The sequence below is a fragment of the Erpetoichthys calabaricus genome, chromosome 17, assembly GCF_900747795.2.
Source record: "Erpetoichthys calabaricus chromosome 17, fErpCal1.3, whole genome shotgun sequence".
Classification (NCBI taxonomy): domain Eukaryota; kingdom Metazoa; phylum Chordata; class Cladistia; order Polypteriformes; family Polypteridae; genus Erpetoichthys; species Erpetoichthys calabaricus.
Window position 1 is genome coordinate 99,548,404 of NC_041410.2, and position 27,372 is coordinate 99,575,775.

The window sequence follows — 27,372 nt, forward strand, 5'->3', positions numbered from 1 at the left end:
TCAGCCACACGTTATGCATCACAATTTATTTGAGAAATTCCAGTCTGGTTTCCACACTGGTCATAGTACAGAAACGGCACTAGCGCGGGTTGTAAACGACATTCTGATACCCTCTGATGAAGAAACTCGACTGTAATGATGTGGTTAGACTTGAGTGCAGCGTTTGACACCATCGACCATTCGATTTTACTGCACAGGCTAGAAAATGACGTTGGGCTCATAGGCAGTGACTGCGCTCGCTTGGTTTAGTTCTTATTTATTAAATCGATTCCAATACGTACAGAAATGTGCTGACAGGACTCCATCATTATACACAGAAGTTCAATATGGTGTCCCCTTTACTGTTCTCACTTTCCAGGCCTCCACTGGGATCTCTCATTAGATGTTCATCCTCACTCGTATGCAGACGACACCCAGTTCTACGTTTTCTTTTACACCAAATGAAGTTCCTCCGATGTTGTCTTTAATTAGGTGTGTTAGTGAATTAAAGGAGTGGATGGATGAGAACGACTTGTCTTTAAACAGAGATGTTAATCATTGGAGGGAGTGGCGCTGATCCCAACGATATCTTGGTATCATTTACAGTGGTGCTTGAAAGTTTGTGAACCCTTTAGATTGTTCTATATTTCTGCATAAATATGACCTAAAACATCATCAGATTTTCACTAAAGTCCTAAAAGTAGATAAAGAGAAACCAGTTAAACAAATGAGACAAAAAGATTATACTTGGTCATATATTTATTAAGGAAAATCAAATATGACATATATGTGAGTGGCAAAAGTAGGTGAACCTTTGCTTTCAGTATCTGCTGTGACCCCCCTTTGCAGCAATAACAGAACTAAACGTTTCCAGTAACTGTTGATTGGTGGAGTCCAAACTCTTTAGAGATGGTTTGTAACCTTTTCCAGCCTGATGAGCATCAACAACTCTTTTTCGGAGGTCCTCAGAAATCTCCTTTGTTCGTACCATGATACACTTCCACAAACATGAGTTGTAAAGAGCAGACTTTGATAGATCCCTGTTCCTGAAATAACACAGGGTGCCCACTCACACCTGATTGGCATCCCATGGACTGAAAACACTGGACTCGAATTTCACCGTCAAACTAACTGCTAATCCTAGAGGTTCACATGCTTTTGCCACTCACAAATATGTGATATTCGATCATTTTCCTCAATAAATAAATGACCAAGTATAATCTTTTTGTCTCATTTGTTTAATTGGTTTCTCTTTATCTACTTTTAGGACTTGAGTGAAAATCTGATGATGTTTTAGGTCATATTTATGCAGAAATACAGAAAATTCTAAAGGGTTCATAAACTTTCAAGCACAACTGTACAAGAAAATACGAACACATCACCCCAGTCCTCGCGTCCTTACACCTGCTCTCAGTTAAGTTTAGGGCAGATTTCAAAATCCTCCTTTTAACATATAAAGCCTTAAATGGCCGAGGTCCTGTTTACTTGTCTGATCTTATCATGACTTACAAACCTGAACACACATTAAGATCTCAAGATGGTGGCCTGCTTAGGATTCCAAGGATTAATAAAATGACAGTGGGAGGTCGACCTTTTAGTTACAGGGGGCACCTAAACTGTGGAGTGGTCTGCCTGCCACTATAAGGCCGGAGTTATACTTCACGCGACGTGACGCATGCTCCAGAGGACACTCATGCTACACAAGCGTTGAAGTGTTTATACCTGCGCGCGTACTTTACGTAAATCTGGAGGAATCCGCCAGGTGGCAGTGCGAGATATCATCACGGTGAGAACATGTTCAGCTTCTCTGTGTTGTGAATTGCCCAGAACACCCATTAAATTCCGATGACACCTTACCGCAATATCTCTGAAAAGGATGTTTATTGATTAAATCCAGGGATGTGTCCATTCCAGCAAGCATTGGACACAAGTGAGAAACAATCCCTGGATGATGCCTCAGCTCATTGCAAGGTGAATACAAGCACACACACACACTGGCGTCATTTTAGCAGCACCAAATCCCCAAATCTGCATATCTTTGGAAGGAAACTGGAGCACACTGAGGAAACCCAGCAGGAAAACATGGAAACTCCAGGCAGTGACTCCCTGCAAGACAGCAGCGCTAACGCTCTGCCACTGTGTCACCCCATGTGTGTTATAATAATTCTTTGCATTTATATAGCACTTTTCTCACTACTCAAAGCGCTCAGCAATTGCAGGTTAAGGACCTTGCTGAAGGGCCCAACAGAGCAGAGTCCCTTGTTGGCGTTTACGGGATTCGAACTGGCAACCTTCTGATTGCCAGAGCAGATCCCTAACCTCAGAGCCACCACTCCGTCCTATTGACAGTATTCATTATTTAAATGAAATTACCGATTTATCTGTAAAATGTGATATCAAGTATAAATCTAAGGATTCTAAATGTGCAGAGAGTTGGAATATCAGACATTTAATGGGCGCGGAGTGACGATCTATTGCTGGCGATTCGCTGCTGTCAGGAGCAGAGGAAGCCCTAGAAAAAAAGATGGCACAGTATGTGAGAATTTTAAAACGTGTCGTGTCATTACGATCGGGAATATGCGACGCTTGAATATAAAAGCACCACGAATACATCTGTATGTCGGCATTTTGCTTCACCACATCAAACCATTTATCAAATATCGAAGCGCACACACCGATCTCGTAGGATCCACATGTAGATAGTAAACGGAGACTCTGACGTCACATTCCAACTTTTAGCACACTGCGCCCCCCGAGTTGTTGCTGGTACTGCAACTCGCGCACGCGTCTCATTAATTTCTGAAGACCTGCTCAGAGGACGCATCAAATGAACGCTCAGAATGCATGGCAGCCATGATGCGGGCGCGTACACATTCTGAGCGTGAAGTATTAATGAGCCCTTAGAGATGCCCCTTCGGTCTCATCTTTCAGACTCACAGCTTCAGTTTAGCACACCCTGACTAGAGCTGCTGATTAACTGTCGTTAGCACTAAAACAGAAGTAATATGGCAGTTGTAATTTGCTACTAACCCTCACCTGTTCTGTTTCCCCTCTCGGTACTCAAATGTGCCACTTGGTGCCCCTGCCCACCTGATGATGAGAGCTGCACTGAGTTTGCTGCACACATTCTAACAAGATGTCCACTGCATCCTCTGCTGAAGTGGCGGGCAGTGCCAACCGTTAGAGTGGCCAGTAGTGCTAAGGATGGGCCTTGAAGGTTTCAGAATATCCAGCATTGCTTGCTGTAATAATAATTACAGGTAATCTTGGTCTCACGACATGGCCGTCACTTACAGTGCCATCAGCTAGTCAGGGGCACTAGGAGTGCTCTGTAGCTGTCTGTATAGTATTTGTAGGTTTTTAGCAGCAGCTGATATTATTGGTGGGCAGTGTGGCGTAGTGGTGAAGACTTTGGCAGTGGGTTCAAATCCTGCTACTGGCACTGTATAAACCTGAGCAAGTCACTTCACCAGCTTGTGTGCCAATTGGAAATAAGCAACAGAAACGGAACCAACCGTGTGTCAGATGTGCCAAGTATCACTAAGCCCACCGTCCGTGTAAGAGGGGGCACATCCTTCAGGCAGCACAGCGGGCTACACTCACAGCCACAACACCTGGCCAGCTCTAGAGCGCCCTTGCTACATGCGTCTTCTTCGGGCTTCACCAAACTTTCCTCCTCTCTCATTGGGTCTTCAGATGGCCTTCATTTGCATACAACAGCACATTCATTCATGCAACTGCAGTCATCGCTGTGACAAAAAGAGGACACAATGCCTTAGGATGTCCCAATCTTAATGTTGAAATATTTGGGGTTTTGAGGTTTGTCTGTTGTGGGGATTTTTACCCCGAAATAGCGATAAATCGAAATGACCTTTCGTAGCCGACGCCTACGGCCCTTGATGTGCCATCCTGTCTGCTTTATAAGGAAAGAGCAAGCGAGCGAGTGGTCCTCGCATTCCAGCGATTTCGATATCCTGAGTACACGGCGGGCACGTCAGCTGGGAGGTCACACATTTCTCTTGTCCACCACAACCAACTACAACCCAGACATATCAAATCTGGGGCGGAGCATTCCTTTACTGCTCTTTCATTGGCCAATCAGTAGCAGAGAATTATTGATTAGGGCGGCGTCCAGCCAACTGGCTACGTGAAATGGACACATGACCTCAAATCTTGAGTTGTGTTTGAGACGAGGACGCCTGCCGAAACGTTAAGACGTCGAGCAACTGAGACCCCATAAAGCTGACGTCCCCACAAGTCGAGTGATCGAGTGACCGCGGTGAAGATCATTTTGAGGGGATTCTGTCTGTGTGAGGTCACTGCGATGAATGAACCTGTGGCAGGGCCACCAAGAGGACTTCAGATTCCAGGGGTCCCGCCAATTGGTGTCCATCTCCTGAAGTCATGTGTTGTCACTCGCAGGCTGTTTTAAAGGGGGTAAGTGAGATTTGGTGTACTTATGACCACCCCACCTTGAAGACCTTATAAAGCCTTAAATGGCTTACAAACAGGAGCGCACATTAAGATCTCAAGATGGCAGCCTGCTTAGGATTCCAAGGATTAATAAAATTACAGTGGGAGGTCGAGCTTTTAGTTACAGGACCCCTAAACTGTGGGGTGGTCTGCCTGCTACTATAAGAGACGTCCCTTCAGTCTCAGCTTTTCAGACTCACCACTTCAGTTTAGCACACCCTGACTAGAGCTGCTGATTAACTGTACAGACTGTCATTAGCACTAAAACAGAAGTCACATGACACTTGTAACTTGTTACTCACCCTCACCTGTTCTGTTTCTCCTCTCGGTACTCAAATGTGCCACTTGGTGCCACGGCCCGCCTGCCAAGTTGTTCTGCCTGCCTAAGGTAAAGTCATCCCTGATGGAGGGTCTCAGGAATCATCGGGTAGAGGGGTCCTTTCATCGGATTGGCTGACCCAGCACTGAGTCAGCTGTGGAATGGCCAACAGGGGGAGGCAGCTTGATGGCCGAGGTCTCCAGGACTCTCTGAACAAATCCGAATCCTATTATGGGATGTCATCTCCTGTTGAGTTCTGCTCCGTACTTGTAATATTTTTATTTTTATATTGTATTGAGGTTTACTTGTGTTCTGTGTATTGTGTTGTATTGACTCCCCCCTTTCTTTTTAGACACCCACTGCACCCCAACCTACCTGCAAAGGGGTCTCTCTTTGAACTCCTTCCTGAGGTTTCTTCCATTAACATCTCCAAGGGGTTTTTTGGGAGTTTTCCCTCATCTTCTTAGAGAGTCAAGAGTGGGGGGCTATCAAGAAGCGGGGGCCTGTTAAAGCCCATTGCAGCCCTCCTTGTGTGACTTATAATTGTAAATTACGAAGGCACTGCTGCTGGGGGGTCCCCCTTGTACTGTAGTCCATGACAAAGCTGTGGTCACTGAATGATGACGCCCACCCTCTGCACCCCCCGATTTGCACCCCTGCTCACACGGGTGGTGATTCAGTGAAATCAGACAGACTCGTGGCCAGGGGTTCCTTTATTTCAATGAGAAGCCATCATGATGACAACGTTAAGTGGTCTACATGTAGATGAGACGTCGAGAGGAAAAAATGAAAAAACACAAGGAGAAGACCCTCGGGGGGCGCAGAAATCCTTCTGGCTGCTAATTGGGGCAGCCAAACTCAAATATGTGATCGGTGAAGAACCGGAGGTCATTGCAGAGTCGCTTGTAATTGGAGCTGTGGCATTCCCCGCTTGATGGCCACCTCTCAAGCCAGGTTTCTCTGCCGAGAACGTATTTCATCCTGGAAGAAAAGAAGAAAAGTCACCCTGAGTCACGCCGACTACGCCATTCGGGTGAAGAATAAGCTGAAGTTATTTCTTGGTATGGATGACTTTACCACACGATGCCGTGCTGTAAAGTGAAACGTCTTTTATAAAATAATACATAAATTGTTTTTTGGGAGTTCCAGCCATTTTCAAAGGAGACCCCCCTGTGCCCACTTACTGCTGCTTCTCCACTGGCCACAGGTCGCTCGTTTTCCCCATAATCAGATACTGTTGCTTTCTCTCGAGTGTCACTGAGTCCTGGCAGCTGCTGTGAGAGAGGAAGACTCTGGTGCCGTCCCTGGGGGTCTGGTCAGTTCCTGAAATGACAAGGTTTATTGACTCGATTCCGATAACCACTTTTAGGGGTCCCGGACACCACATTTTCACCAAAACCCCCATTTATTTTGATTGGCTGCTTTAGCCTGCAGTGAAAGACGATGACATTTGGGACGTTTTTGCAGGCTGAGCAGATGACATTTAATGATTTCAAACACAAAGCCAGGTCAAAGGTTAGAAGATGGAGGCTACCTTGTTTGATGACTTGCTCCACTTGCACCGTGTTGTACACGTACGGCGAATGTTCAACGGAGTCCAGAACCATGACTTTGTACACTGCAGAAAGGGATAAGAAGAAATCAGCAATCGTTAGAGCATGGCAGTCGTCACGCATGGGCCTCAGAGGATCACGTAATGCCACCCCGGGGCGAGAGGGGGCACTGCTGCTTGTCTTCCTTTCCCAATGAGGGTAGCTGGCTCCGCCCCTTCCTGCACGACGCCTATCAGCTCATAGGCTCATTCTGTGAGCAGGGCGGAGCTCCGGCTTTTGGGGAGGAGTCACACTTAAGTGGCAGTGATGAACGACAGGACGCATCTCCATGCCTCAGTCAGCCCCGCCCTGTGTGATTTCTAATGGAAGCCCCCCAACTACACGAGCCTTAAGAAGGAACACCAGAGCACCATGAAGACGCACTAAAGCCTCCACGGTTTGAATCCGCCATCTCGGATAAGCGGGATGTGCGTGGCGCTGTCCTTTGTGTCATCACAGTGGTGACGCCATGCGCCTTGCATTTCCACGTAGCACTGCGGTAGTCACATTGTAGCAACGACACCGCAAAGGGGGACGTTCCTAGGGATACAAAGTGATATCGGGAAACATGCGAAATCATTTCAATGACCACAAAATCATCATCATGAGGCCCAAAGAAAAAAAAAAGAAGGTGAAGAGAACTTCAAAACAGAAGTAGACGTGCAGATGGCGACGGCCGGTGGTCCGTGCTTACCGAAGTCGACTCCCGACTCACAGGCAGCGTCCAGGCGCTCTTCTCGAGTTTTCTTTTCGGCGAGCTGCGCACAGTTTTCTGCAAGCACAAATAAAACAAGCAGCACTGGCAGACCCCGAGGATCCAAAAGACCCCGTGGTCTGTGAGGCAGACCCCCCACCCTGGAGCAGTGTGCCACAAAGTGCATCAGCAGGACCAGGAACAGGGCAGGATGTCATGAACACTCGTGAACCCTGGTGGGCTCGCTCTGCTATGGAGGCTTTGGGGTAACGAGGGTCCTACTGTACCTTCTGCACACCTGCACACGTCCTTATCACACAGCCTGCTGAGGAGGCCGCTGTCCTTGTTGGGGTGGTAGAACTTCATGCAGCGCTTCTCTGAAGGTAAAACAAAGCAAATCGACGGGTCAGGGACCCTCTGGGGGTCGGGGGCTTCTGTGGCGGTAGCGGCCGGCCCGGCCAGAGAGGAGCCTCACCCATGTCGTTGTACTCGTAGATGGTCACAGCAGCCGGCTGCACGTAGCCCACCTCACACATCTTGTGAATTTTAAAGGCGATGGTGTCTGGGGACTGATTGGAAACCTGAAAAAGACAAAGAGAAAGACAAAAAGAAAGAGAAAGACAAAGAGAAAGACAAAGAGAAAGACAAAGAGAAAGAGAAAGACAAAGAGAAAGACAAAAAGAAAGAGAAAGACAAAGAGAAAGACAAAGATGGGCTTTTCTAAAAGTGGCGGCTAGAAGATGAAAGCCCAGAGAGGTAAATAATAAGAAGACAAAGGAACAGACAGACGGACGGACGCATCGGTCATCAGCTGTCCACACTGTCTGCCCTGTGGGTGCAGACGTCACTGGGGGGCATTTTGAACCACGCCAAAACACATTCTTGCACTTTCTCACCCCCCCCTCTGAAACGAGCTGCTGCCGGGGGTCCCATTCTGTTTACAGAACAAACCCTCCAATCGATGAGGAGGAAACTTCCTTAATTTTAGGCCAACAATGAATGGAAGGGAAAAGCCCCCGATGAGCCCCCCCAAAGTGCAACGAATGAGGAGGGCACCAAATAATGGCAACCACATGGGCCTAAGGGAGGTATCCTGGTGGGCTTTGGTGTCGAGCCCCTTGTAATAAACAGGTTTGTGAGTCAGCACCACTGGCACCTCCCCGGCCGCGTCAGATGGCCTGCACCAGTGATTGGTCTCTGAAACACAGTAATAATAGACACGCCTGCCTCGGGGGTCCGTCAAGGCTCCAGTCAGGTAAGCAGTGCCATCCCACGCTGTAAACGTATCATGTGTCGATGTCGATCACTTAGTCCACCTGCCGTGACCCACCAGTGTAACAAGTGATGCCAAATCGCGACTCACCGGTGCCAGCTGCCCAGACCCAGGGGTGATGGGGACACACTGAATGGTGAAGAAGCTGAAGGCCTTGCACATAACACCGTAACAGTGCGGTGGCACGTCACATGAAATCCCTCAGAAAAAGTGCAGAGCGGCGCCCATCCAGATGTTGGCGTTAAGACTGGCAGATGCAGATTAAGATGGACAGATCTTCGTTTGGAGCCTCGAGCTCTGGAGTGGAAGCTCTCCACAATCTCATAGCATTAAAACGTGTAGCCTTCGTCACTTTTGTAAATGGCCGCTATTCCCGCGCTTTGCCGAGACGGAAGGAGCAGCCCACGAGTAGCGAGAATTCCTGGTGACATAAGATGACCTACAGACATCAACCAGGAGACACGAGAGGAAGTCTGAGTGCCGCGGCCCACTGGAGACGCCGACTCTGAGAATCGCAGCTTAAGTGGGAGGAGGAGGAGAAGCGATGAAGATGAAACTTCCTCTGTGATCGCGCAAACACGCTGAATACGAAGGCAGACCGGGAGAGCGAGGCCAGGCCGCCATGTTACCTTGTTCAAGTAGATGATGAGCGAGCCTTTTTCGGACAGAGCCTTGTCCACCTCGTAGTTCTGAATGTATCTGTCGACACCCGATGACAGCTGTCAAATGAAACGTCAAAGTCAACTTCACTCGTGACAAAGCTGAGGGCTCTTTGAACCTCTCGTTCAGGTAACGGCGCTCACCCGCTTAAGGTCAGTGGTGTCCGGCATGAAGCAGGTCAGCATGGAGATGTCCAGAATGGACATTGTGGCTTCCCTGGTGCTGAGGTACCTGGCAGATGCAGAACACACACATTACTGGCACAGCACATGAGGGGGTAACATCATCAAATACAGGGCACTGCAGCTCCTCCTGGCGGCCCCCAACAGGGCTGTGCCAACCCCCGACTCCCCACACACCCAGGAGGGCTACCCTCCAGTGTTCCAGGGATGGTAGTGCCCCCCAGAGGTCCCCCCACCCAGGCTGGGTCATGGCCGTGGTAGCCCCCCACACTGGTGACATGGTGTCTCATGGCAGAGTCATCGTCAGAGCCCACGTGTCACCCTGTGTTATCAACATGCAGCTCTCCACTTGTCACTCAGTATTCCCACCCTGTGGGGTCCACCGTCATGTGGGCTGCTTGAGGATGGTCACGTGATGTTCCCTGAAGGTCCATAGAGGCCTCACGTCTCTCGTTCCCTGCAGGCTGTAATGGCACAGATCAGGATGGCCGTATCAGTCCTGTGCCCAGAGGCCTGAGCTGTCACTGGTGGGACCCCTTGTTGATGACCGGAGCTCAGCACCCACAATTCATGAAGATGGGGGGAAGGCTTGAGGAGACAAAACACACCTCTAGTGCGGGACACTGAAGCTGAGCCCCAGATGGGAGTCCATACGACGAGGGGGCCGTGTGAGCACCCCAGAAAACGATGGCCTTAACGTCGGGCACTCCAGTCACCGCATTACTTACTGCATGTCGATGGTCAGCAGGTACGTGTCACTTGCGCCTGTGGGTCGCTTTGCTGCAAAAGAGAAGAAGACAACAACATGTCGTCAGTCAATGAGACCCTGCTTTATATAGCGCCTTGCAACGCACCACCACTGAGGTCAACCATGAAGAAGAAGGACGACACGGAGAGGATCATATGAGGAATGGAGGGCTGCAGGGTGACGTCAGACATGAAGACCACCACTACCAGAGACAACAAGGCGTCTGAATAACCCTCAATAGGTGGTCTTTAGCTGGTGGGTTCCATTCCTACGTCTGCTACTCACCTGGCGTCGTTAACAAGGATGGCTGAGAAAATCATTCTGCTGTGGCCATACAAACCTCAAAATGGCGATGAAGAGCTCATGATAACAGTCCAAAATGGCGCTGCCCGAAACCCAAAAATAAGAAGCAAGCGGCGGAGACATAAAAGAAATAAGGCAGGAAATCACGACAGCTGGCACCATCCTCATCCTCACCCTCAGGCTTTCTCTCTAAACGTAGCTTCAGCTCAAACGTCCGGCACTCCGTGGCGTTGGTCTCGGGCAGGGCGTTGTAGATGGTCATCACCTGCAAGCGGACACAAGAGCTTTGGGTCATGGAGCAGCTCTGGTTTGGCCTTCACCAAATGTTCTGACAACACAACAGGCTGGGGACAAAAGTTCACTAAACGTCACCTCCTGAAACAGCAAAGAGTCAAAGGCCTGGGGACGTAGAAGAACGGTGGCCAACTCGCAGCTTGTGTTTCAGTCCCCAGGGGTCATGTTGGTTACGTCACGTGCTGAGACTTCTGGTGGCCACATGGTGATAACGGGGGTACGCAACTCAGAAACGGGGGACACCCAATGGCAAAACTCACAGCAACAGCCTACAAAGATAAGCGTGACGCTGCAATGACACCACGGAATGACGAGACCACGAGAGGCCGTTGGGCCCACCAAGGACGTCACTTCCTCACGGAGGTCATGTCACCCTGCTGGTCTCTGGGCCTCGGGTACGGCGCACTGGAGGCTCTCGCTTTGTTTCACTGTCACTGTATGCTGGGAGCTCGGGGGTCACTGCACACTCGCTGCGGTGGCACGCAATGAGGAGGTGACAGGAAAGCCAGCATGGATCAAACAAGGGAGGCAACGTGTGACTTCATCTCCACAAACCGGGACACACGCACAGCGCTGACACGATTAACATCACAGGATGCCATTCCTGAAGCCATGCCCACCAACGTCGGACCACACGTCATGATGGCGAGGAGTTGAGGTTTGATGAGTCCGTCGTCTTCCTCCACGTATGCTAATGACATCATTAATTACACAATTACGTCACCAGATTAGCTAACTGTGCTCAAGTGCTGTAATGACATCGAGTGACAGCACCGGGGGGCTATGAAGACCTTGGATGGCATAGCATTGGTTAGCATTCTGCTGCATTTGGGGTCTTCCGTGTCTGGTTGAGATCTGCACGGTCTCGGACCCTTTTGTCATTTGCTTTCCTGGACTTTTATTTGGGGCGGCACGGTGGCGCAGTGGGTAGCGCTGCTGCCTCGCAGTTGGGAGACCTGGGGACCTGGGTTCGCTTCCCGGGTCCTCCCTGCGTGGAGTTTGCATGTTCTCCCCGTGTCTGCGTGGGTTTCCTCTGGGCGCTCCGGTTTCCTCCCACAGTCCAAAGACATGCAGGTTAGGTGGATTGGCGATTCTGAATTGGCCCTAGTGTGTGCTTGGTGTGTTTGTGTGTGTCCTGCGGTGGGTTGGCACCCTGCCCAGGATTGGTTCCCTGCCTTGTGCCCTGTGTTGGCTGGGATTGGCTCCAGCAGACCCCCGTGACCCTGTGTTCGGATTCAGCGGGTCGGAAAATGGATGGATGGATGGATGGATGGACTTTTATTTGGCTTCATTCGTTCCTGAATTTTGGATTTCTGGACCAGCTGTTGTCATACATGCTGGCTTGGTGTGACTTTCACCGAGGGGGTACACGGGGGGGTAGGACTTTCATCTTACGTCTCTTCCTTTTCTTGACTGCTAACTCCTTCTGGGCCCAAACAGGAAGTGGTCAGAGGCAGCTGCCCGAGACCCTCGATGTCAGCGTCTCCTTGGCCCCTCAAAGTTACGTACTCATCATTTTGGGCATTTCAGAGGTCCAGACATGTGACGGTCATCTGATGCAGACGTTATTTTTTGCTGATGCGCTGTTTTATTTTTATGGTGGATGTCACGTTGGTTTGAACCCCCCCGTTGGCAGACTGTTGCCAGGCAGGGCAATTAGGAGGGTGTGACGTGTGACGTTTTTACTACTGTCCACGTTTGTGGATAAACCGAAACTAAATGAAACCCTCGCGCTTACGGATTCTTTGCCATCCTTTGCTTTGGCTGCCTGAACGTTTCTGCTGACCGACTCTCACTTTCGCTGCATTCCTCGATTTTCTCTCACGTCCTCGCCTCGGTTTACTTGATTCCGGTACTCCCCGTTGCGGCCTTGGCTGGTCACTCTACGTACGATAAGCCGTCTGACTCCGTCGTACTTTAAAGTGCCTGCACGGCCCCGACTCTCGACTTTTACGACTAAAACCTAAAAGATCGTTGAAAGGGGAAGTCACTCGGCCCCCCGATCTTACGCTTTCTCCGCTCCATTCTTCCTGGATTCCTGTTTATCCATTTTCACTTTTCCTTGAACTTTGACCCCCTGATTTGTATTATAAGTGTATTATGTTCCTTTATTTTTTTAATGAAGTTCTTTAATTAATACATTTGTGGCCAGGGTTTTCTAAGCTGGTTTCCCTCTCCCAACAATTGTGTGTGACACTGATGGCCGCTCACTCACCGTCACCGTTCCCTGTCCAGTTCCTTTGGCCGTCACGCTGATTTCCTTCCCAAACTGTACCTGCAAGGAAAGACAAGAAGACCCGGCCATCAACGACCGATGTCACCGAGTGCACTGCTGTGTCGTGGTGACGCTACAATGTGGTGACACTCCGTGACTCGGCTCTTTGCGCTTGTTTGTCATGATTGTGTACAAGAGGAGGCCCGTCATGGGGACGTCCTCAAACAACTGGCCCGTGCTTCATGTCACTCTCTGGGCCACACCACACACCAGGACAAACGGAACTCGGGATTTACCTTCTCTGATCTGGCAAGCATGGAGTTGGACTTGATGAACTTCCACCTCGTCGGTTTGGATCGTCCTGACACTTCCAGCTCTATGTCCAGGTTCATGTCCTCAAAGACAGGGGCCTCAGTCAGGTATTCAATCATCGCCTGAAGCACAGCAACGGTGGTCTGAAAGGGCAAGTCAACGTGTCAGAGCAAAACGACAAGGTCCGAGAGAGGGGCCTGGCAGCCGAGGGTCCGAGGGTCACCTACCTGGGTGGAGCCATAGGAGCCGCCATAGTTGCGCTGTTCTGTCAGCCACTTCATGACGGGCCTCAGTGGTTCGTACCGCTTGGCCTTTAAAAGTGCCAGGGCGGCGAATGCCGTGGTCTCCAGGGGGTATCCTCCCGTCCAGTGAGTTTTATCTAAAGCAGAGAAGGAGGAGATGCCGCTAATCAAGCCGTATTTATTGTGGAAAAGCGTTTTGTAGTCGTGGAGTCCGGAAATGGAAATGGAAATGCAGGCTGAATAACACCGTAACAAATCACACAAGATGAAGAGCTGAAAACGTACTGCCGCATGGCGGACCACCACGGGAGGGAATTACAAGAAATCAGAAACGCAAATGAAGATTCGGGAATTTCACGTTTGTGTTGAATCCTGTTGTCGAGATTTACGATAAGGGGCCAACTACACCATCGCAGCGCGGTGTCCCAGGTCACACGTTAGCGTCACAACCAATGAGGGACCTCGGCCTTCAGGTGAATAGGTGGGGCGGCACCGGCGTAGATCTGAGCAAAGGAATAAAGACTGGGCACTGGGGACAACTTGGGTAAGGGAGAGCGGCGAGGCCCAAAATGCAAAGAGAACAAAGTCGGACTTGGCGTAAGAACAAACGTAACGATGAGGGAGAAGAACGGTGGCAGACACCTGAAAGGGTCAAACGTGGGCTTCCCCTGAACGCCGAAAGTCTAAATGCCGTCGATCAGAATCAGCTGTTGTCATCTGTCACCCTCTGACATGTCCATTAGGGGCGAGTGAGGTGTCAAAAATCAAAAATAACCTCCAGTTCGTAATCCCTGACCTGGACGGCATCTAAAACGACACCCCACATGCTTAGGTTTGACCTACTACACGTGGCTCTTAGGGGGCTAGGACCACCGCTAAAGAATCAGATATCAGAAATAAGATCATACTGGTGATCTGCAGCCTCAAAAAGGCACCAAACAACACTCCACACGCCTGTATGACTGATCCCCATTTAGTTTTAAGTTTTGTGACCCCATATATCCCATTAGGGGGGTCCACTGATGTGGCCTGCACAACTTCTGCTCATTTTTGCTGAAGACCCCTTACTGGTTTACACTTTACCATAAGGGTGTAATTTCCTGCACAAAAAATAGCGGCCTAAAAATGAGGGGCTTTCTGGTCAAACAAAGAGATGACCCCCAAAGAGACTGACGTCTTGCATAACTGGACATCATATATGGGGGATTCCACCTACTGCTGGCTTCAGAGCGTCTTAGGGACCCCACATCTCTCTACAGAAGACGTCAAACGTCATGAAAGGTGGAGACCTTTCAGTTCTGACAGCCCCGTGGAGTTTGCTCCGAAGATCTCAACAAGTTCAGAGCTGACTGACTTTCTACACAACATCGCCGTCTGCTGGGAGACGTGAGCAGCGCCCTGAATACAGAGAAGCCACTGATGACTTTGGAGTGACTCGAGTTGGCTTGGGATCAATCAGGGTGGCCTTGGGTGCAGCTGTGCCCCCGATTGGTGGGACTCAAACACTTTAATGTAGCTGTGCCCTGGAGTGGACGGGCGTCCCATCCAGGGTCAGCGTGTGCCCATTGCTCCTAACTCCAAGTGTGACTCTGCACTGAGGAAAGTGGGCTCAGAACGTCCGAATACAGCCCCTCCATCTCCCAGTCCTAGCAAGTTCTTTGAGCCACACACATTCTTAGAGCTGTAGATTTCCAGTTTCGGTGCCCACAGTTCAGATTTGGCACTGTTGGGGGTACCAGATTAAGTTAGCAGAAGCAAACACCCATTGTCCATAATCCTCCTCTAGTCTTCTAGTGCTTCAGTCCCACGACTAATCAAAGCTCCAATTGGCACACTGGCCACACCTGGCACCTACCTGGTGATGCAAACATCATTAAGAAGGACTCCTGCACTCCTCTGCCAGTCAGTGCCAAGGCATATGACGCCAGAGCTACCGAATACGAGTTCTTCAGGCCGAGGTACTGCCTGTCCAAGAAGCTGGCGGCCCTTTCGATGCGCTGATCCAAGTCCTAAAATGAAACATGCAGTAATTTGGGGGGGTCTGCCATCCTAGTCAGAGCAAGTGCCATCCTCTGAGAACCTAAAGTTTTCTTCTTTGCGCCAATCCCCCTGATTGCCCCCAGCTTTTTTATTTCCTACCCTGCCCAAGCAAGTTAAAGAGGAGGCACCAGATGGCAAACCCCTCAGGGGAGACCCCAGCACAGCTTCTTCACGTCGGAGGAGACCACCATCTGTTTACAGCAATATTGGAAAACCTGCATGTCAAGCAAAGCCAGAAGTGAATCTGCCCCAAGCGGTGCTGCCCACTGTGACCCTTAGGGGGTGCTCCGGAGCAGACGCTGAATGCAGAGTGACACTCATCAGCCGCCATGTCCAGTAGCCAATAGGAAAAGACTTTGAGGGAGGGTCAAGCGAGCACCGTCAGACAACTCAGGGTCCTGACTCTCTGATCGGCTTCTGCTCCTGCCTCCCTTCATCCTCCTCCTCCTCCTCCTTCTCCTCCTCCTCCCACCTACCAGGTTGCCAAATCCTCCTGCACCCCCTTGTCAGGTGAGCCCCTGCCTCTGCAGAGCCTTTAAATGGACACCCCAAAAGCACTCAGGGGGGTCACTTGGATTCTCTTCAGAGGACAGCAGCTTCATGCCAGTGGCCTCCTCACGCAGCCCCAGATGCCACTGCCTCTCCGGCCAGCGAAGGCCCACCTAGCAGAACATTGGCACTTTGCCTTGGCACCCCTTTCCTGCTCTCTTCACCTCCTGTCCTCCCAGTCAGGGACTTTTCCAAATAAGCTCACATGTGGCCACGCCAGTGGAGAGAATGAAGACCTCCTTAGAAGGTGGTCTCCTGTCCAACATTGCATAAGTGAAGTGGTGGAGCAGACGTGAATGAGAAGGACACCATGACAGTTCTCATCAAAGGACACTCTGAGAAGGAGATGACGACTCCGGCATCACCAGAGACCCCCGATTTCATGTCAGATAGCGACTTAGACAATGACCAGAAGGGGCTGGGTGGTCATTAGGCCAAGGTTGGTGTTCTTGAGCTACAGAAGACCACTGGGCCCCCCTAGAGGATTCTTCTCAGAAGGATTTGACCTCCTGGAGTTTTGGCTTTCCTCTCATGTGTTGCCATCTGGACATTGAGATTGTTAAGACAAAACATCAAGTAACGAGCAGCACATCATCATCATCATCATCATTCTTCGTCTTCGTTCATTTCGATTTCATCAGCAGCCGCTATCCCTTTCTGCCTGTGCGGGTCTTTCATTCACAGCTCGTATCTTCATGTTGTGTTTTTACACCCCTAAGCCATTCCATTGGACGATCCCCCACAATCCCATTCTCTCCTTACATGATACGCTGCACATGCCGCCCACTCTGATGAGACCCTCCCTTGTGCGTGAGGTCCATGGGTTCCGCGACATGTCCGCTATGATGCTCACCTGAATGTATCCCCTGCATGCTGTGGCAGTCTCAGCCAAGTCAATGAGGACGAAGGCGGTGAGCTGAATGACAGCATCAGAAGCGGACCCTCCATCCTGGACAGAGAGAAGAAGACCAAGTGAGTCTGCGCTCACAGCATCACAAGCCACGTGCCACACTTGTAAAGACACCCAGGGGCTACCGAAGGAATTTTATTTCCTAGATGGCCTGGAAGTGCCTGGGGTTCCATAAAAAGATGTGGTCGGCCCTCCTCAGCCTGGGAGCTCCGCGGGGCCAGTGGCACCAAAGGTGGCATCAGCCACCCTGCAGATGAGGCCGACGCCATGATGACTTACATTCCTCACAAAAATGGGGGCAGACTCGGTGAAGGAGCCATCAGCACGCTGCTTGTTGATGATCAGCCAGTTGACGGGGTCACAGAGTGTCTCCTGGTCGATGTACACCAGGGTCCTGGCCTGGGAGTACACTTTGGGCACTCTGGCAGTCAGCCTGTTGAAGAAGTGAAGAAAAAGAGCGAGATGTTCAAAAGTCAACTGCAAAGCGCTATGTCAGCCCTCCAGCCCTGCTAAAGCCACACGGAGCCCCCTGTGACTCGGAGGTCGGCTCATCCCTTTGAGTCTTTTTGTCTGCTGGTGTTCCCTACATGGCATGGGGGCTCCCGAGAGTCCACAAGGTTGGCACAGTGGTGCTGAGTGAACCCTCTAGTCTGCCTCTCAGGGGTCTGTTGAAGGACCAGCGTTGGTTCAGATAAAAGCTTGGCTGCATATGGCTTATGAATGTGAAACCCTCCAAAATATCTATGGAGGACTGCTGCCTGCCCCCATTGTGAAACCTCGGACAGTGTGGCATTGTGGGTAAGGCGCTGGCTTTAAACAGTGACCCTGAGCGACACTCCTAAGCTGGTGTCACACTACGTGACTTTGGCAGTGCTTTTCATTGACATCAGTATAGAAAGCTGCGGACCCTCGCGTGTGCCTGCAGTGCGACTCCCCAAAGGCTCAGGTCTGAAGTTGTAGGCCTTGGCAGGAAGAGTCTGTCTGAGGTCTACGAGAGAGCGGAAAAAAAAGGCAGGGTGTCCCGGCGTTGGCAGAGGGGCACAGTCATCAGCCATTAAAGTAAACTGTGACGACGTGAGGGAGTCGTGTGATCTGCCATCGACCTGCAATTCCTCATCGTGTACGCAGACATCCTCAGCTCGACTGCCATCATTACACGTGATGGGCGCTCCGACTCGAGGTCACTAAGGGTGATGCCAGCGTCACTCAACTGTTACCCTCACCACACACAGATGGCATGAAGCTCATTTTGTCTTTTCATGCTTAATCTCTAAACACGTTGTGGAAGAATGGCATTCATGAATGTATATGGCGTAGCTGGGGTGGGCGACAACTACCAGTTTGAGCCCCCCGGTGTATTTTATGACAGTTGCCTGATCGTAGTCACAATTCTGACTTTTTCTTTCCCCCTAAATGAATTCCTGGCTCCTCTCATTCGTAAGGCCGAGGTTTGTCTATGACAGCAGCCCACTTGACCCCCAGACTCAAACCATTTCAGACATCCGGACCCCCTTGAGCACCCTTGAGTAAGCGGGCACAGATGGTAAGATGGGTAGTTGCTTCTTCACTTTACCAGGTGCTTGGCTCTTGGCCGGCATACACTGCATAGCCCCCAGCGGAGCGGAAGGTCAACTGCTTTGCGTAACCTGAAAGGAAAAGAAAAAAACAGAAATGAATGACGTCAGGACCCCTGAAGGGCCAGTCATCGAAATGTGACCAGCTGGGTGTTATGAGCAGGTGACAAACATTCAAAGTGAGCAAACTAAAGGGGCTAAACAAAGAGCAGTGGAAAGGAACGGGCAATGGCGAGACAGGTGGGCAGGCGGGCGATGTCATGTGTCAGAGAGCAGAACTTCAGACTGAGCCACAGGTCCTGGGCATCTGAAGGGCCTTCACGAGAACCCTGGCTGCAGATGATACTGGGATGCCATCTTAAATAGGCTCGGCAGTTGTGAAATTGTGCATAATGCCACTTATGAAGAGAAGCAAACTCCAAATGGCCTTCAGGACATTCACGTCATCAATGAAATGACAAAACATCCAAACAACGAGATATTTCAATTCGCCTAAAGGAGACAACGGTGGAGAGCATGGAGATGACAAGTGCCGGGCAGCAAACAACATCCATGAAAACATCGCCCATTAGTCGCGTCACATGATCCACATGTCAAGTCCCAACATGCAAAGCGCTGAACTATTGTTAGATAAAGACGTCTGTGACATCAGAGGACACGGCCTTTGAACTCAAGACCCTCCTGTGCCCTTCATCGGCAGAGTCCTTCCTTCAGCTTTTTCTGGTCTTTTCCTTATCCTCGTCAAGTCCTCTGCGTCTCCATCTTGCTTTAACGTGTCCTCCTTTCTACGCGATTCTGACGTTCGCCCTTCTCTGCTGGGCGGCCTTTTCACAGAAGCCCACATAACCAGAAAGGCCATCTTACCTTGCTGAATGTAGTTGATGGCCACGGCCCGCCGCTCCATTCCAAACTCAAGCCACTGCTTGCTTTTGTCGAGGTACAACGTCGCCATGACGACCGATGCCAGCTTGTTCAGGTTCTGCTCTCCACATCCACTGGGTAATATGATAAAGCCGGTGAGATTTCCACTTCCCAGTAAGGTCTCTATGGTTTCTCCCACAAGCTCACCTGGTTAAGAAAATCAAGTTCAGGCGTTGCATTCGACAAAACGCTCGTCTCGCTGGCTCCTCGCCTCGGCTCTACCTTTCACACTGATGTAGGTGTGCGCCTCCGATTCGGGGACCATGTCTTTCAGCATCATTTTACCGATGGTCTCCTTTTGGACACCCCCAGCTGGAAAGCAGAAAGCAAAACACAAAATCAAATTCGATTAAACTTTAGAGACAAGTGTCGGGATGAGAACATCAACCAGATGGAGGAGCAGCATGGCGTCTGCTCTCCCTGTGGCACCAGCAGCCCATTGCTGCCTGCCAGCCGTCACCCAGAGGCCTTCAGACCGCCAACCGGCCGCCTCGTCCCTCCTCACTTCTGAGTAGGCGACGCCAGGCTGGCCCACCACCCCCTGCGAGCCCCTCGACTGGTCAGCCTGGCTTCATTATCACATGGACTGGAATCACACGGCACAAGTGACAAAGCTCACTGAGTAGCAACAGCAGTTTTAAGTAGAATGGAATCAGGACACGCAACGTGATAGAAAATCGAGCCAAAGTCGAGATTCAAGTAGATGAATGAGACAGACTCGTAAATCGAGAGACGCAGCGGGAGGACCACAAAGCACAATGGGTCACGTGACCTAAGCCAGGGCACCAAGACGTAAAGGCATGAAGTTCTCAGATGTAAGCTGAAGGAACAGAAAGCAACGCGAGATCTTTGACGGGGACGACGCGTGAGTTTGAAGTGTTGAATGAACATAAGGGGCTCTGAAGTGACAGCAACACGCATACATTAATGATGGGGACGGGTCCAGAATACCAGTGCCAACTGGCCCAATTAAAATAACCAATTCTGTCCAATCACAGCTGTAGTCGTGAACATCAAAGCTGCTCAAAATGGCAATCAGATGACATCAGCAGCAAAACAACCAAAAATACACAGAAAGGACTCCAAACCCAACACAGAGGGGCACAGAGGGTCAGCAGAGCTGCCACCGAGTTCTTGGGTCTGTGTGGAGTTGGCACCCTCTCCCCTCTAATTCCGATTCTATCGAGGTCCATTCAGTGGAGTCCAAGTGCCAGTGTGTCTTTCCGTCACTCGACCTGCCCAATGGGGTCATCCTCTGCAGGATCTTCTCTACTCCAGTGGAGCTCCAGGAGGTCTTCCCCCCGTCACTCACCTACTGCAGACGGCTCCAGCACGATGCTTTTGATGGTCTCTCTCTTCTGCACCCCCTCTGGCTATAAAAACAAAACACAAAAAGAGCATTTGTCTTATGAAGAAGGGGGGATTGGAGATTCCTAAACTGGCATCTCTACAAGCAGAGCCCGCTTTTGGTCTTTGGGTGGGTTTCTGGGGTTTGGAGTTTAAATCCACAGTCCTCTTCATGGAAGCATAAAAATAAACAACACGGGCATTTCCAACATAATATAATAATATATAATGTAATACCGTGACATGTGCGCTGTCACAGGCCAGACACGATTCTGGTGACAAGTCGCTTAAATGCAATAATGAATTCCGCCACTGCATAGATAGATAGATAGATAGATAGATAGATAGATAGATAGATAGATAGATAGATAGATAGATAGATAGATAGATAGATAGATAGATAGATGATGAAAGGCACTATATAATAGATAGATAGATAGATAGATAGATAGATAGATAGATAGATAGATAGATAGATAGATAGATAGATAGATAGATAGATAGATAGATAGATAGAAGTGAAAGGCACTTTGGGTGGCATGCTCCTTTAAGGTAAAGATGTCACCTCCCGGTCCTTGATCTGCCTTTGCCCTTGTATCCTGGTCTGTGAGTCACATGTGTCCATTGTCTCCGTGAAACGTCTCCTGTGTCTTCCAGGCGGTAGCGGTTCTCCGGACAAGTCGGAGTCTGGAGTTGCCAACGTAACACAAAGTGGAGCAGATAAAGGAGTCACATGGCAGGGACTGGAGGCAACGTCAAAAGGGCCAGCAGAAGGACAGGGACAGGAGGGAGTGGCAGAACATCTCAGATGGTCAGCAGCCCAGAGATGTGAAGTGGGCCAATCGAAGTTCCAAGACTTTTCTTGGATCCCAGGTGAGATTTTCCAGTTTTCCCGTATTTCGGAGATGCATTGAGCAGTTGCCTCATTTTTAACAACTGGACATTTTGCCATCAAACTTTCATTGCGTGGATTGAAGCAAATATTTTCTTACAGGACTTTGGCATCAGTAGGGTGGGCGAGGAGGTCCTGCGTTAAGGGAACATAGAAAAATGGGGAATACGTCGCCCCGAGACTGTATGTGCGTGAGTGTGGGGTGATGTGCAGGGACATTATGGTGGCGCTTTAGTCTCAGAATAACAGCCAGCTGGTTATTTCACATTCTTGGTGTTTACGTCCGTTATGCCAGTTTACACGCAGGAGAGATTGGTGTTGGCCTGCTTTCTAAATGTTCATCCCGTGCGACTTGAGGGGCCGACTGTTTCAACGACTGTGGTGTTCTGGCACAGCACTTACAGCCAGTCAGGGATGCCAGTGTCAGACCTTAGAGTTGTGCAGCCTCGCTCAGGGCCCGTGGTACCCTGCAGTACCCAAGTCGTGTGGCACATTTACAGTTAGGGACAAGTGGACTACAGGGATCTCAACTATCAGAACACTGACGTCTAACTGGGAATGATGGCCGCTCTGTGGAGTTCATCTTCTCATGTCTTCCAAACTCACATTGGTTTGGACTGGAACCACCATAACTGTGAGTGACACCTGAGGGCAGTGCAAAGGTCACTTTACTGCTGGCCCAGTCCTAGACATCTGGTCCAACATGACACGCAACACTAGAGGGTGAGCAGAGCATCATGCATGACACATCACTGACACATCATCGCCATTTACAGGTCATGCAGGACGCAGCAGAACTAAACTAGCATGGACAAAAACAAACATTAACCGGTGGAAAAATGGGGAACACAAAGAGAGAAGGACAGATGACTACGGGGTGTAGGAAAGACAAAGGAAGCCGAGGATGAAAAGAGTCCTTAGAAGTGTAAAAACCAGGAGTGAAGAAGAAGAAGAAATGGACCCGAGGGGTGACGTGGACGACAAGCGTGTCCAGTAAGACACCAGTAAGTGATGGCAGTGCAGGCCAGTTTGGTAGCCACACCCTATCACTGCCACCATCACCCCTCACCCAGAGCTGGATGTTAGGATGGCATGGATGGAGGTTTCCTTGCCAAGTAGGGGTCAGTGTGGAATTTCCTTCTAAATACAACCAAGCCGTTAAATTCAAGACCCAGCCTTGACGCCGATGGGCTGCATTTTGGTTGCACACACAGGTAAGGAGTTCACTGCTGCGGTTCTACGAGGACTAATACGAGAACATCGCTCACCACCACGCGCAGACGTTTCTTTACACCATCGGCGACAATTGTGCTCAGGTCTGCTGTCTTGCCCAGGGCCTTGACTTCTATCATCCTGTCCCCGGCCTTCAAGGGGATGAGGGTGAAGGTCACAGCAACGGAGGACTTCTGTCCGACTTCCACCGTTTGTGTGAATTGCTTCTTCCTGGTCGCCAGGCTGCAGATGTGTTCCGTCTCCTGCCAATCGACCCGCACCTGAGGGAGAGAGAGAGAGAGGAGTGAGGAGTCTGTGTGTCCTGCATGACGTCCACCTGGAATTTCAAACACCTCACAGGCCTATCTGGCGACACCTGCCCCAAAGTGGGAATGGCTGACACGTCCCCATCGCCACTCATTTCTTCTTTTGAGCCCGTGTTGTGGATTTGGAGCGCGCAGAACAAGGTGGCAGTTAGCTTCTTGTGTGATCTGCCCCTCGTCGTGGACACGTTTGTCATTATTACTATCGTTAGATTGTTATGTTTATTGCGGTCAGCACCATCTTGTCTTCGTGTGTCGGAGGTAACAACAGCTGTGGCCATCTTGTGACTTCACCACAATAAAAGAGTCGACGTCAGTTCCTCCGCCTCTAGTGACATCGACCTTTACATCTGAACGACCTCCTCTACCTGCAGATCGATTGACTCGGGCGTCAGCGCCGCCAATGTTTGTTGAATTTAAATTATTCTGACATCGATGCTTTATTAAAACAGTTCTGGGACCCAACAGCGAAGATTCATCTCATTTTATTTTGGAGGATCGGGAGATCGCGTTTCATCTTGTCCCACTCTCCCTTGGACCCCCAAACAGGACTTGAGTACATTGCAGTTTTGGGGTCGCGGAGGCCAAGGCATCGGTTGGTTACGTCCATTTTTTATTTTCACATTCTTTAGATGAATCGCATCTCGTTGTTTTTATTAGCGCCATCTTTTAGGGAGAGTTTTGTGGACGCCTGCTGCGTGAACGGCGCCTTTGATTCGTCTTTTGTGCGTCTGCTAGCAGGGACTAACATTTACCTGGAGATCTTCCTGACCCAAAGAATTCAGTGGCGCGCCTTGTACTTCGATCAGCGGCTTCCCTGAAACAGTTTGTTTTGGCCGTGGGGGCCACTCTGTTGGGACAGTTTACATGGTCGTTACCATAGCGATGCACTAGGAGTGTGTGACGCGTGACGTCATCGCTGTGACTGTGTAAAGGTCACCGCATTCATTCCCGGATTTGGACTTGATTGGTGATTTCTGCGACTCCTGAACGTTTGACTGTGACGTTCGCTTAGCCATTCGGCTTTGTGACCCGGTCATCGACACACTGGTCATTGGTGTGTTATCTCACGGTGGCCCACGCCTCGCCGATGTCCGGGATCACATTCACAAAAGACCCGACTCATGGTGAGGTCTGCGTTTTCTGGTGGATTTGAAGAATTCTCGCTGCCTGTCTTTGGTATTCTCGGGGTGTTTGACCTCAAAGAACTCAAACTTGCAATCTTGAGTCCTCCTCATTTTTTATTTCACGTTAGATTCTCACAAGTGTCGGCGTTTTGTAAATGTCTCATTGGCTGTCGTTTTCCCAGGATTCCCCTTTGGGAGCGTGTGGCACGTGACGTCATCAGTGCAGCCGGTTAAAGGCGTTTCTTTCTCGATGGAATCGTTTGCTGTGCGATTTTCCCTTAACGGTTTTTTGACTTCACTTCTGACTACGACTTCTCGTTTTTCTTGTCCGTTGCCGAGACCCTTCTTCTTTCTTTTCTCTCTCGACCCTACACGTATTTTTGACCTCGCTGCATCTCCTGACCCCTTAAATTAAAACTTTTCTCTGACATCTGCTGAGTCAGTAGACTGACGACTGTATTTTCTGCCCTTTGACTACAAATTTCGCTTGACGATTTGGCTTTGGCCGCGTCGATGTTTCTGGCCATTCGACGTTTCTGCACTCGTATTTGACCTCAAGTCATGTCTTCATGTCTTACGCTTTCTTTACTTAGTTATTGCCTTCCCAGTTAGGACCTTTGTTTGAAACACGGCGGCCCCACCTGCTCATTCCATGCTGTGGCCCCTGACCTAGCAGAAGAGACCAGCGCCCACCCACAGACTCGTTTGGTGGTCCACCAGGTCTGTCACTATGGAGTGGCTTCAGTGCTCACGTTCATCTCACTGTCGTCATAGTTGTAGATCACGGCCTTGACCTCCACTTGCTCGTTGCGCACCACAGAGTACGGCAGCCTCAGATCGATGAAGAACTTCTTGCTCACGGTGACTTCAAAGGGCTGCGCCACACAGATGCCTAGAGGTGGTCTCCCCTCTGTAACAAAAACGTAAATGCATATCAAGATCTGGAAGATCGATTGTGCTCCGTACTGAAGACACACACCGTGTGGAGTGGGGAGGCACATCTACAGGAGCGATCAATCAATCAATCAATCAATCAATCAATCAATCAATCACTCCATATGACACCTTCATCTGGCTGCAGGCCGACAGAAGTGCATGGAGTGACCATCAGGTGGGCACCCCTGGAGCTGCTCGCCATTTGTTTGAGTTGTGATGATCTGACCAAGCAAATCCAAAACATCTGCCTAAGAATTGGGGTGCTGGTGCTGATTGGGGCAGGCTGATTTCAAGGGTCTCGGTAATATGAGGGGGGCCAGTGAGTAAGCTGATCACCGCAGACCACCGGAGCAGGTCTTCAGCTGCGTCCTTACCTTTCCTTGGAGAGACGCTGATGGCCAGGATCTCCCAGGTGGTGATTGAATCCATCAACGTTTCAGACATTTTATAAGTGACCAGACTGAGGAGAAAGAAAAAACACAGAAGGTGAGTCGAGTGCGCCTGGCTGGTCAAGTAGAGCGGCGGTCTCTCCCAGGAACATGGGGGGCCTGTGTTTTAGATCACAGCCCACATGTGCTTGGAATTCAGAAGCTCAGCAGAACATTAGAACAATTGTGATGAGGTCAGGCCATTGAGCCCAACAAGCCCATCCAAAATAACATCAAGGGGAGATCTGGGGGTCCCTAAAGTTCTGCTGCCCACCACAGTGCTTGGTCACTTATTCCACGTGTCTCTGCTTCTTCACATGAATGCAGGGCTGTGACTCCTGGGTGACCAATCAGCTGCTCAGTTATTATTCTGAATAATCAGGGTGAACAACACCAGCAGGCATGCAGGCGTTTGAGTCAAAAATGTAAAAGTTTACAGTCCGTGCACAAGGCCCCCCAATACGACAAGAGCACAAGTGGCACTAAAGGACACAGAGCAACAGGTCACCATACTGACTCACTTGGCACTTGCCAGGCTGCTTTCTCGTCTCCTCCACAAATGTCGGACTTGTGCTGTGACTCTCTATAACATTACCACTGCATGTGTACGGGCAAGGCGATCGGCCATTCTACCCCTTTAATCAATTTACATTTGTCTTTTGTTGCTTGTAAAGTGCTTAGACATACCTTCAGGTATGAAGATGTCCTACAGAAATATCTAAAAACATGACCGCCATTGAGCAGGTGACAATGCTCCCCCGGTGTCGGCCCATCGTGGCACAACTTCAGGAGGTGCCCCTCATGTGAACAGCACCAGCAGCAATAAGAGCCCATACCCAGCGGCATCAGTTGGCTTCTCTGGTATCGGCACCACTTTCCACATCCAGCTTTCAGGAAAATTTGATCGCGACGTAATGTCACCCATCAGAATGTCGTCTTCTTCTTCACCTGGGATAGAAAATGACAAAATGAGGGATGGACGCTGATGACTGGCACCATTCCTGGGGGCTTGGCTCGTGAGCATTCAGCCTTCTGTGTGACATAAATCAGGAGCCATCAGGTGAGGAGAAACCAAGGCCAACCTGAGGAAGGAAGTCAGAAAGAGGCAGAAAGTTGGGAGAGTTCAAATGAGAAGCCCCCATAACATCACAGAGGGGTTTGCTTTCCATTAAAGATGGACTTGGAACTTCTGTAGGGGCCGAGAAACTGCAATAGAAAACGAGGGTGCCAGTCAGCTGGTGCACACGCTGTTGGAAACCACTGGGATGACCCGAGGTCTGACCTGCCCGGGCGCAAGAATGCATTCTCAAGGAGGATGATGGGATCACAAAGGTAGTCAGACAGAAATGAAAGGCACTATATGGGAGGTGGCGAAATCTAACGAAAGGCGTCCACAGTTATAGCACCCAGCTTCTGGAACTCCTTAGCCTTGGACATCAAAACAGTTTTAAAAACTAATTCAAAGATAGATAGATAGATAGATAGATAGATAGATAGATAGATAGATAGATAGATAGATAGATAGATAGATAGATAGATAGATAGATAGATAGATAGATAGATAGATAGATAGATAGATAGATAGATAGATAGATAGATAGATAGATAGATAGATAGATAGATAGATAGAGATTGAGGGGGCCGAGATTGAAATTCCCACTGGGACCTGAGAAGTAGTGCTGACATTTCTTTGGGTCATCTTTTCATGGAAGTCATTATGACAGAGACTAAGTGACGGCCACCGTCCTGTTTGAGTAAAAGTCACAGAACATATTAGAGGGCCAATATAGTGCCCTCTAATCACGGGCGCCCCTCGCCGTTTCGCTC

At 49.9% G+C, this 27,372-nt stretch overlaps 1 protein-coding gene across 2 annotated transcripts in view; it reads right to left on the reverse strand.

Annotated features, from left to right (window-relative positions):
* Positions 1–5,466: 5,466 nt before the first annotated feature.
* Positions 5,467–27,372, reverse strand: part of LOC114667458 (complement C3-like) — a 36,576-nt gene continuing 14,670 nt past the window's right edge. Inside the window, exons 18-41 of one of the 2 annotated variants that reach the window (XM_028822766.2) lie at positions 26,382–26,493; positions 25,492–25,577; positions 24,934–25,091; positions 22,788–23,012; positions 20,593–20,653; positions 19,503–19,592; positions 19,224–19,427; positions 18,359–18,431; positions 17,065–17,218; positions 16,729–16,824; positions 15,142–15,295; positions 13,272–13,423; positions 13,029–13,187; positions 12,733–12,792; positions 10,398–10,488; positions 9,901–9,952; positions 9,134–9,221; positions 8,960–9,049; positions 7,533–7,638; positions 7,345–7,434; positions 7,058–7,135; positions 6,306–6,389; positions 5,956–6,094; positions 5,467–5,752 (exon numbers count right to left, since the gene is read on the reverse strand). In XM_028822766.2, coding sequence (XP_028678599.2) covers positions 5,611–5,752; positions 5,956–6,094; positions 6,306–6,389; positions 7,058–7,135; positions 7,345–7,434; positions 7,533–7,638; positions 8,960–9,049; positions 9,134–9,221; positions 9,901–9,952; positions 10,398–10,488; positions 12,733–12,792; positions 13,029–13,187; positions 13,272–13,423; positions 15,142–15,295; positions 16,729–16,824; positions 17,065–17,218; positions 18,359–18,431; positions 19,224–19,427; positions 19,503–19,592; positions 20,593–20,653; positions 22,788–23,012; positions 24,934–25,091; positions 25,492–25,577; positions 26,382–26,493 — 2,744 coding nt within the window. In that variant the 3' untranslated portion in view covers positions 5,467–5,610. Of the gene's footprint in view, positions 5,753–5,955; positions 6,095–6,305; positions 6,390–7,057; positions 7,136–7,344; positions 7,435–7,532; positions 7,639–7,753; positions 8,836–8,887; positions 9,050–9,133; positions 9,222–9,900; positions 9,953–10,397; positions 10,489–12,732; positions 12,793–13,028; positions 13,188–13,271; positions 13,424–15,141; positions 15,296–16,728; positions 16,825–17,064; positions 17,219–18,358; positions 18,432–19,223; positions 19,428–19,502; positions 19,593–20,592; positions 20,654–22,787; positions 23,013–24,933; positions 25,092–25,491; positions 25,578–26,381; positions 26,494–27,372 lie in introns of those variants that run through there. The other variant, XM_051920525.1, reaches the window with a different exon arrangement.